Consider the following 11,285-nt stretch of genomic DNA (forward strand, 5'->3'; position numbering starts at 1 on the left):
CTGATACCTCAAATACTTTACACTGAATGAGAGCTTTAAATCCATCAAAAAATAGGCTCAACCTCAAACATTCAGAAACAATATAATCATTTATTTTTTTAATGAAGATTTTTTATGCATCTTCTTGACCATCTGTGGCACAACTGAACACCTATTGATCATCTTGTGTGATTAACGACACATATGGACTAATATTGCAGAAATACATCCAGTAATAAAACAATAACTATCAATCATGAATTATCTGCTATTGTTATAAAATATGCCCAACAATAGAATATTGATTAACATCCAACTTCTATATTTATAAATCAGACCAAACAAGAAAATGAAAAAAGTGAAAGTGAAGATTTACAAGAAGTCACAGCAGTGAATTAAAGCTTTTTCAGTTCAGGATCAGAAAGTCTTTGTTGTTTTCTTGATTCAAATGTTTTGGAATCTTTGAATCTTTTATTCCAGTTTCCTTTCTGACCCTTCATCATACATGAGACTCATCTGACCACCTGCTGGCTATAAAAGTGTAAAAGCAATCAGAGTAGCTGCTGATCCAAACCTTCTCTGTGTTCTTCATCACATTTGGTGTCTGTATTTGTGCACAGATTGAACATATTAAATTCTCTCACTTTTTTGTATTTTCCCTCCTTTCTCTGGGTATAAAAGTCCTGCAGGACCAAATGACAGTGAGAGAGAACTTTTTCTATCCTGTGTGAGACGTTAGGATCAGCAACAGTCTTTTACTTGTTTCACTTGATATTTTACGGATAAAAAGTTGTTGAGTAATTCCACGACAACAGCAGATGTCACTTTCACGTTAATTTGCTCTCGCTGTGTGGAGGTGGGTGAGTTCTTGTGTTTGGATCTTTTTTTTTTATTAACTGATAGATGATTTGCTAAAACTAGAGATAAACAGACATGAATCATTTGAGTTAACAGTTGGATTATTGAATTTCTCTTCTCGGCTTCTAGCTTGAAATTCTTAATGTTCCTTCAGTTTTTTCTCTTGTGTTTCCTCTAACTTATCAACTTATTCTCTCTCTTTCTGTCAGCCTTCTGTTTCCTCCACAGTTAATACTTTCCTCTCTTTCCTTCATCAGTTCCTCCTGCTCTTTGAGCATTTGCTCTTCGTTCTCTTTTAGGATTTGTTGTTCCTTCTCTTTTATTGCTCTCTCTGCTCTTTGGAACATTTTGGTGGTGTAGTGGCTCTATTCTGATCTTCTTGAGCAGCTGTTTGACCTGAGAATGATCCTTAAAGTCATTAATGAACTACCAGGAAGGTATGGGGTCCAGGAGAAGCATAAGAAATGCACTGGGCAAGTCACACTTGTTGCTTGGAACAGATCTTCATTAATATTTTCATATAAAGAAAAATTTTTACCTACTAATTATATAATTCAATTAATTTTAAACTGACTGGGGAGTGGGTTGGCATGCATGGGAAGAGACTGATTACTTGTTTTGGTGTTCATGCTGCTCAACTGTTTGTATTGTTATCTTCTATCTCCGTTTGAAAAGTAAGAGCAGTTGAAGAAGTGAAGCAATCACATTAAAAGTTTGAATTAGCACTTGGATGACACAGTTGCTGTCCTCTGCTTCCTTTCTGGCCTGAAGTTCTTGCTTTTCCTTCAGTTTTGTCATTTTATTTTTGATTTCTTCTTCACATTCTTCCTTTAATGTAGTCTCTCTCTCAGTGTCACCCTTCACTTGTCTGAGCTGTTGCTGAAACTTTTCCTCTATTTCCTTCATCACTTCCTGCTCTTCGCTGTTTTGCTCTTCTTTCTCTTTCAGGATTCGTTGTTTCTCCTCTTCTATCACTCTCTCTGCCTTTTGGAACATTTCGGTGGTGTAGTAGCTTCCTCCATTCTTCACATTTATATTTCTGATCTTCTCGAGCAGCTCACTGACCTGAGAATGATCTTTCACCTCATTATTGAACACGTGGTACTGGCCGTTACATCTGGACACAAGTTCCCTCAGATCTTCGCTGTCCTTCAAGAACTCCTCAATAGTTTTCCCTTTGAGTTGGTCACCATGGGTAAAGAGAACCATGCTGTATTTGTAGGCTTCCTCACCAAAGATTTTCTGAATCTTCTGCACCGTCTGTTTTTCTTCATCTGTGTATCTGCCCAGTTTGATGACGACCAGAAAGATATGAGGTCCAGGTGAAGCATAAGAAATGCACTGGACAACATCTTTAACCGTTTCCTTTTCAGTGTTCCTAGTGTCAAACAGGCCCGGAGTGTCGATAACAGAAACCATTTGTCCATCCACCTCACCAGGAGCCTTTTCACAGCATTTTGTTGAAGATATAGCAGATAATTCTGATTTAAATTCCTTTTTTCCCAGAATGGTGTTTCCTGTGGCGCTCTTCCCAGCTCCAGTCTTCCCCACCATCACAATCCTGAGCTGCTCATTATTGTTGTAGGCTGTGGGAGGTGTAGGCATGAAGGCTGGAAAAAGGACAAACAGTATGGTTACAATATCCTGTAAAATGGCCCAAAGTTATTGTTTAAGGGGAGTTCTAAAACTATACTGAATTATTTCTACTATTTTAATATTTTTGATTTGATCTTTGATGTTGCTGAATCATTATGGTTCTAGTACCAAAAGACTCATCAAAACAGCTCACTGAGCCTACCGGTGTTTAATAAACATGATTTAGATAATATTCTGCATGAGAAATAAAGAAAAAAAATAAAATTCTGTGATAATAATCCTCCGCTCATAGTGATCAATACTATCTTATTGTCTTATTTCTTCTTTTATGTATAGAAAGCCATTCATCTGGTATTTACATTACTCTACCAAAAATAAAAAACCTCCGATCCAAAATTGAATTGATCTGAAATTTGGTAAATTCTTGTAGGCTAATTATGAATGTATATGTGTTCCCCTGCTGATAATTGTCTGGCGCCGACTCTGACACACACACACACACACGTTATCACACCCGGAGAGAACAGCATGAGCGGAGAGCCTGCGGTGACAGTGAAGTGAAGATGACGACAACTATGATTAAGAAGCCAATGAGAACTTTATCAAACCACCTGTTCAACAGGCATAAACATTTAGAAAAGTGATATTTCCTTCTGCTTTGTCCGCAGTTTCCCAGCTTGTTTTACACAACCACACACCACGCTCGTTAAGATAATAGTGAATTGTTAATTGTAACAAGTTTAAACGAAAGCTGTCTGTATGTAGCCTAACTGTTTATTTTTGCCACGCATCTTAAAATTTGGCAGATTCTTGTAAATTTAGCTACAGGCTGAGACGGCAGCCCCCTACCGGCGGTACCTACAGGCAGTGGATCACATCAGCAGCAGAGGGAGGACAGAGGACAGAATCAATGACTAATACTGACTGATGTCTGTGTTCTTCATTCTTTCTAAACTTCACCCAGTACTTTGATGTTAGAAATATTTATGTTACTGACATTTTAGATTTGTTTCCAGTGAGATATTAATTGATTTTAGATGGTGACTTTACTATTACAACTACTATTAAACTATATTTACAACATTACTGTTGTTGCCGCTCTAGAAACAATATTTAATTGTATTTAAAATGTAAATCAATTCTAATCCTACTCTGATTTTTTTCTTTGTTTTAAAATGTTAATTAAAAAGAAAAGAAACTTTAGTAATAAAACATAACCGGTAAGAGTATTGATTAAGAACTGGGCCGACAAGAGTATGGATAAGCTAAAGATAGAATCCTAACATACCCATCTCTACAGCTGGTTAGTGCCAGTGTTCATCTAGCCTCTGGACATAAAACTGAAAGAAATTATCATTTGTCTACTGATTTCTATGCGATCTCAATTTAAGAGCCCAGTGTCACCGTTGACTGATCTCTGATATCAGTCAAAACATAAGTTTTAGTCCACTAAATAAATTAATAATAAATGATAGTTATATATTAACTTACCGTGTTTTAATATGCCGATATTCATTTTCGTTTTAAAGAGAGAAGAGTAGATCTGCTGCTGAAGTGAAAGTAGAATAAGAATCTATCTGCCACTCTGCCTCTTTATATAACTTCATACAAACCACCCCCACTGTTGACACCAAATAATTAGACAGGAATAATTTGCGTCCCACTATAACCACCATGATATGATGAGTGTGTTACAGACTTATTTAAATGTTACGTAAATGTTTTATTTTTTTGCCATCACAAACACCCAAAAATGACAATGGAAAAATGATGCATTTTCAGATAGACATGACATCTCTATAAAGATTGATTCAAATTTAATCATTACATTTAACATTGGTTAACTTTGCTATTTCTTTTTCCACAAAATGTTCATGTTTTAATTCAATCCTTAAATGATTCACTGTGATTCATTTTCTTTTTATAATCTAGATACCCAGTCCAGAGTCCAGTCCTTCGGTATGTTCAGGATTCCTTTAGGTAACTGTAAATGGAAAACAAGTTCCCTCTCCAAGAAATGCCACCAATTCTTTTGAATTACCAAAACTACTGTGGACGCACTGAATGTGTACGGCCCTTAGAACTGAAATTTGTTGTCACAACGTGATGTCAGTAAACATGGATGCCCATGTTAACTGACAACAGATGCTACTTGCACTAAATTATAAAAGACTTCTGTGTTTCACTTAGCAGAAATAAATCAACAGATACTTACATACTTGAACTTATTTGTACATGGTTCATGTGTCATCATATAATAGTCCCAGTATGGCAGTGTCATGTGGTAATGAGTGAAGGGTTGATGCAGTCGTTTGCCTTCATGTGTTGTAATGATGGTTTGAGATTTTCCACATTTTGGTGTTTTTGAGATATATTAAATTAAGGTTTTTATAACTGATTTTTTTTGTGCTTCAGCATTTTGCCCAACTGTATTTGAGCTGACACTCTCCTCTTAACTGGTTAACTTTACTCATTTCTTTTCCCACAAAGTTCTCACTGTCGTATGTTTAATTCAACCCTTAAATGACAAATTCTGATTCACATACATGATTGTATCATTTTATTTTTATCACAGTATTTAACATCTTGAATATCCAGTCCTTCCACATGTTCACAGACATTAAACAGTAGACCCTGTTCACTTCCCCCATCTGCATTTACAAGAAATGGCGCACATTCTTGTAATTGCCAGTTTGTACTCATAATGTGCAGGCGTCCTACTCTCCTACTCTCTTCACAACATGATGACAAATAACCATTGGGCTCTGCAAACCCAGTCAACAGATGCTACTTTCACAAGATTGTGAGCTTTTGAAACACTTCTGAGTTTGACTTTCAGCAGAGCTTTTAATGTAATATTGTTCTATTTACTGAAGAAGTCCAAGTGTCTGCTGCTCATAAGCAGCAGAATAAGAAAATGTTGTCAGAGGGCCAGTGTTTACGTTTATTCCCACATCTGACCATGAATGTAGCAAAAACAACACAAAAAAGGTTCAAAGGAATATTTGTGCCTAATTCTAACCAAGCTTTAACCTTAGTGGAGGCAGCTCAGAAAAAATTGTATGAATCAGTTTGTAAAAAGGTGATTTGAAATGGTTTTGGAGGGCACAGACAGATGATACCATCCTGCTGAGAGGAACATCAGTTCAGGAATCAAATCTGTTTATGTGTATCACAAACATTTTTTTTTGGAGGACTTGATGCATGGAGTGTACTGTACAGTTTTCATAATATCATTATAGTTTATTATAGTTTATCACATTTGTAATTACATGATATTTCATGAACCTGGATATGTACATTTGTCTGTATTGACCACTGAAAGAAAATACAATGCATCCTCCAACCATTAGGGGTCGGTTATGCTGGCATAAGTGGTCCCTGAAAGGAAAGGGACCCAGGAGGGAGATCTGAGGAGGCAGGCATCCGGGAAAAGAGATTTGAAGGTGGGGGCACCCAAAGAGAGAGACTGAAGATACTGCATTTGGATGCTCTTGTGCTTTCTTTGTTTCCTTTATTTTCCTCTCCAGTCTCTCCAGTGTTTTGCGCATTTGCTCTTCTTTCTCCCTCAGGATTTGTCTTTTCTTGTCTTTGATCGCCCTCTCTGCCACCTGCAACATTTCTTTGGTGTAATGACTTCCTCCATTCTTCTCTATTATATTTCTGATCTTCTTGAGCAGCTCAGTCACCTGAGAACGATCCTCCACCTCATTACTGAACACATGATACAGGCCTTTACATTTGGCTACAGCTTCCTGCAGGTCTTCACTGTCCTTCAAGAACTCCTCGATGGGTTTTTCTTTGAGCAGGTCACCATGGGTAAAGAGAACCATGCTGTATTTGTTGGCATCCTCTCCCAAAATTTCCTGAATCTTCTGCACAGTCTTCTTTTCTTCTTCTGTGAATCTGCCCAGTCTGATGACAACCAGGAAGATATGAGGTCCAGGAGAAGCATAAGAAATGCTCTGGGCAATATCTTGAACTGTTTTCTCTTCAGTGTTCCTGTTGTCAAACAGACCTGGAGTGTCGATAACAGCAACCTTTTGTCCATCCACCTCACCAAAGGCCTTATTACAGAGTGTAGTCAGAGATTTAGGGGAGAACTCAGATTTAAAGTACCGTTTTCCCAGAATGGTGTTTCCTGTAGCGCTCTTCCCAACTCCAGTCTTCCCCACAATCACAATCCTGATCAGCTCATTATTGTTTCTGGTAGATTCTGAGAGAGAGAAAAGATATCATTAATTCTCAGCTGTGTTAATAAAACAGTTTAGCTCTGTACTCTATTTGGGACATTTATAGTGCAAAGAAGAGTTTGTATGAAATGTAAAAACTTTGCACATATCAGTGCAACACTGTGCAGAGCATGGCCAGTTATTTCCAAAGGAGTGAGAGGCTGCGCTCTATTAAGATTAGTGAGTGTGCACTAGCCCCAATTTTACACCAGGTTTTGCAGCCAAAGTTCAATTAAATTGAGCTTAAACCACAAATGAAGCTTTGGCATGAGTTCAATAAGGAAGATCTCTATCCTCACACTCTCTCTTTACACTCAAACAAACAAGGTTGGATGGAACATTGTACACACAGTATGTTTACATGGTTTAGATATTTTTTATAGAAATAAAACTGGAGTGAGAGGAGGAATTTTAAAGTTGTCATTTGTATTACAGGATCAATGGATAGATGACAGGAAATCAAATATTGAGTTTTTTTGCATACAAGTAGGGGAGACCAGGGATGGTTGTAACACCTAAAATTCCTCCAATCAGAAACAAGCTACAGTGATTACACTCACTCTGCACATGTTCAGTTAGGTTGTCTTCTTGCTTGCAAAAAAGGAGCCATGTTTGAAACTCCCAGTGAAAGTTACCAGCAAAAGTGTTTTTTCAAGGTAAAAATGTAACTTTTCTATCAGATGTATTTTTTGGATACTGTCCTGAGATCAAATGTCTAGGAATCCAAACAAGTATTATTAGAATTACTGTTTTGTAAGCTAAAAAATAGAAATGGCTAACATGTGTCAAACTAGCAGTCAAGCTAATTCACATGAAGTGAAAGCACGGCTGGTGATACTAAGACAGTTTTAACGCCTTGTTACAACCGTCCCTAAACCGAGTTTCATTTATATAAGGCCTACATAAACTGGATGGATGGCTGGATGGATAGATAGATAGATAGCAAATTAAATGTAAAATGTCATGTTAAGTTAATGATAATCAGTTGCATGCTAATAGTCAGTGGAAACACGTTTGCTTACAGCATGCTAAATATCAGAAAGAGGAAAACAGACAGGGGAGTCCCACTTCCTTTGCTGCAGAGGGCTTCAGATAGCATAAACCAGGATAAATCAGTCAGGACAGTGGCCAAATAATATGGCATTTGTCATGTGACCTTGTACTGAATGCTGTCCTCAAACTAATCCATTTTGATTTTATGTTTAACCCTTTTTGAGGATGTGTGTTCTACCCATTAAATCATTTTCTTGCATTATAATTTGATGGCTTCCCCTCTTTTTTGTCATGTAGCGTAAAAAAAGGTATTCATTATTCAAAAAAAGAGAAAAAAAAGAAATGAATAGTCACAATAACATGCGTGTTAAACTTTTTTCATTCTGAGCATTTGATTGATTAATTACATATATTTTAGACATGTTGCAACCATCCCTGGCATGTGTTACGTAACAGTGGACTGACTGTATTTAAATCAATTTCCAACCTGTACATCTTTCATAAAACCACCTACATACATTGTTTCACTAGCTGACACATTGAAGTTTATAATATAGCAAATTGACTGTTCCAGTGTAAGTGTTTTTGATTTATCAGGAAAATTGCAAAAAGTGTTACAACTGTCCCTGGTTTCCCCTAGGCCTACCTCCTGGAAATATGTGAAAAAAGTGTGACTGTGTGGATGAGGATAATCCGTCTGTTTGCTCTGTGAAACTCCGATAATCTGGCTGTTATTCAAACTTGATCTCAGCAGGATAATCTAATTTCAGTCACACTCCTGCCATCTTTTCACTGAAAATTCCCTCTCCTTCCAGTCATTCCCTGCAGTTCATCAGTGACCACAGACGGAGAAATGTAGAGAAAATAGTTCACTGAACTCTTGGAGAATTCATTGACTTACCAGGTTTTGCTGCTTTTGCATTGCTGACCATGTTTGGTTCACAGAAGCAGGACAGATGTGCTGCAGAGGTGAAGATTCACCAGTTTTTTCCGCTGACAGCGCTCCCTCTCTTCATTCATTCTCCAGCTCGCTCGACCACAGCCGCTCTCTTTCTCTCTCTATCTCTCTCTCTCTCTCTCGCGGATGCTCTCTTTTTTAAAAAAACAAAAAAAACAAGTCGTCACAGAAAGGCCTAACTTTACTTTAAATGCTATCGGATGAAGAGAAATGTCTTCCCCTCCCTCTAGCTGTGACTGTACATTCAATACTTGTTTTCTCCAAAAGTTGACTCTTCCGACCGCAGTTGGGTGCTGCGCCGCTGCCGCAAAAATGCACTCAGCCAAGACTCACTACCCCTGATCAAATAAATGGGAGGACCGACGTTTTCGCCGCACCGCTTGATTTGGTCTGAGTAGTGTCCTCAAATACACACATCACACTGTGGACGAGTAGCAGTGTGAAATCTAGGTGTGTATAGTTAATTTATAGATCAGGACTAAAAGCCTAAGTAACAAAAGGGAACCCACATTAATTCTACCATTTACTGTACTCAGAGGTTGAATACTAAAGTACTGTAAAAACCACTTGAGAAAGTAGGCCTACAGCATAATTACTCCGTAGTTATGGTGTAATCTTTCTACTAACGGTGCACCAGTACAGTACGTACCAATACATATATGTAGGTAGAGGAAATCAAGATGTGAAATTATGGAATAAGGGGGTAAAAATTTAGGCACTTATAAAGAATTTATACTGTAGTTACTTTGAACTACTGGGTACCTATTTTATTATTACAGAGTATGAAGGACCCACTGAGCAATAATCTGGAAATTTGGGAAGAATTGACAGTAAATTTGAAACAAACTGTTCTCACAATGTCGTCTGTAGTTACAGAGTAAGTTATGTTGGTTGTTCCCCCCTTGTTACGAGAAGTTACAGGGTAAGTACAGGGTGTGTGGGCTGAAATCTGAAGTGTACATTGTATGTCTTCTATCGTACTAAAACCAAAATCTTACATCCTTCACTTAAAACCTTTATTTAACATACTTCTTATTTGAAATAAATTAGAAACTTTCAAGGAACAAATAGCATTAAATTCTTTATTTCTTTGTTTTTCTTGCATTGCTTCTTCATTTTATTCTTCTTTTCCATCTTCCTTTCCACTCCTGATGAAGATGACAGGGTTGAGGTAGAGACAAAGGGAAAGAAGCTGGTGCTCCGTGGCCATATGTTGACCCTATAGAGAAAAACTGTAATGTCAGTCTCTTAACCGTAATTTATAGTGTGAGATATCTGGATTTCTGACAGTTATGATGTCTCACACTTGGTGAGAAGCCATAAGAATCAATTTGTTGGCCACACAACCGCAAAGCCATCATTGCTGGCATTCTAGATGTGAACAAATACAATATTAATGGGCTATGTGAGGCTATACAGGAAATATAATTTCCAGTAATTACTAGTTGCCAGCAAAGTCATCACAAATTAATATAAGCTCCAATGAGGATGTGTTGAAAGTTTCGCCAATGCAGCAGATTAGCTTAGTGTAGGTTGCTATGTGCATAAAATCACCTGAACATGTTTCAGCTTCTAAGACACAAACCCACAAATGTTATACTGTATTACATTGAATTTAATGACATTACTATTAGAGCAATCATTAGTATTAGCTTGTAAAAACTGCAGGGTACCGCTTTGCTCTTTTAGCTGGGCGCTTAGCATAAGCTTGGACGTGAAGTCCAGTAGCTAACAAATGATTATCAAGCTAACACTCCAACAGTATCTTTCTTTTGTTCAATTATCGCTACATATAACATGAGCCACAAACCAGACAGCTGTGTGCCAATAAATATATTCAGATTATTACTCACTATATGTTTGCTGTTGAGTAGGTTAGCAGAAAACATCCTATCAGCATACACCTGCACGGTGGGCGCGCAGAGAGTCTTTTCCATTTCTTTATAGAAAACACTCCGTCGCCCCCTGCTGTGATCTGATATGAATGAAGCATAACCATTCTACTTTGATGACAAATATGAAAGGTTATAAGTCACAACTGTAATAAAAAAATAACATACATACATAGTAACAACATAGTACTCTTGCATTATTATTGTCTTTATGGCATTGCTTTTATTGTTTTTTCTGGAAACTACTTACTGGAAACATAGGCAGTCTGTTTTAAGATTAGAAAACAAAACATTCTTAGATAAACAAAATGATGACAGATAACTTATTCCAATTGGAAGGAGCCCGAAACATAAAAGCTTTTTTACCAACTTCCTTAGACACAAAAAGGACCGAAAAAAGGATCTGATCAGACCGTCTTAGTGAATAATTTGACATATAAGGAACAAAAAATTGTTTTGGACAGTAAGGATAGTTGAAGTTAATACATTTAAAAATAAATTGGTACCAGTGAAATTGACGCCTTATCTCAAGAAGGAGCCATCTGAGTGTGTCTAACATTAGGCAATGGTGTGTAAAAAAAGAACAACCTAGTACAAATCTGCAGAGTCTGTTATATATAACTCTGAGGGGATAAAGATTAGTTTTAGAAGCATTCTGGAAAACAGTGTCAGCATAGTCCATTATTGGTAATATAAGTTGTGAAACAAGTCTCTTTCTAACATTAAATGTAAAACAATGTCTGGAACGATACAGAACACCAACACCAAAATTTACTT

General features: G+C 37.2%; 2 protein-coding genes across 2 annotated transcripts; both read right to left on the minus strand.

The window, feature by feature from the left end:
* Nucleotides 1–1,494: 1,494 nt before the first annotated feature.
* On the minus strand, nt 1,495–3,949 carry LOC121908384 (GTPase IMAP family member 9-like). Its single transcript, XM_042428342.1, has 2 exons — nt 3,925–3,949; nt 1,495–2,447 (listed from the first exon to the last, which is right to left on the minus strand). The coding sequence occupies exons 1-2, from the start codon at nt 3,947–3,949 to the stop codon at nt 1,495–1,497; spliced, it is 978 nt and encodes a 325-aa protein (XP_042284276.1).
* Nucleotides 3,950–5,031: 1,082 nt separating this feature from the next.
* LOC121908073 (GTPase IMAP family member 9-like) lies at nt 5,032–8,678 on the minus strand. The gene is made up of 2 exons (XM_042427762.1): nt 8,560–8,678; nt 5,032–6,649 (listed from the first exon to the last, which is right to left on the minus strand). The coding sequence occupies exons 1-2, from the start codon at nt 8,588–8,590 to the stop codon at nt 5,670–5,672; spliced, it is 1,011 nt and encodes a 336-aa protein (XP_042283696.1). The 5' UTR covers nt 8,591–8,678; the 3' UTR covers nt 5,032–5,669.
* Nucleotides 8,679–11,285: the final 2,607 nt, after the last annotated feature.

This window comes from Thunnus maccoyii, chromosome 12 (assembly GCF_910596095.1).
Source record: "Thunnus maccoyii chromosome 12, fThuMac1.1, whole genome shotgun sequence".
Lineage (NCBI taxonomy): Eukaryota > Metazoa > Chordata > Actinopteri > Scombriformes > Scombridae > Thunnus > Thunnus maccoyii.

Bases quoted from the DNA above. Each gene is read 5' to 3' on its own strand.
- LOC121908073 (XM_042427762.1), bottom strand. From the start codon at position 8,590: ATGGTCAGCAATGCAAAAGCAGCAAAACCTG. The intron at 6,650-8,559 runs GTAAGTCAATGA...TCTCTCTCTCAG, and splicing joins TGCAAAAGCAGCAAAACCTG to AATCTACCAGAAACAATAAT.
- LOC121908384 (XM_042428342.1), bottom strand. From the start codon at position 3,949: ATGAATATCGGCATATTAAAACACG. The intron at 2,448-3,924 runs GTAAGTTAATAT...TCCTTTTTCCAG, and splicing joins TATCGGCATATTAAAACACG to CCTTCATGCCTACACCTCCC.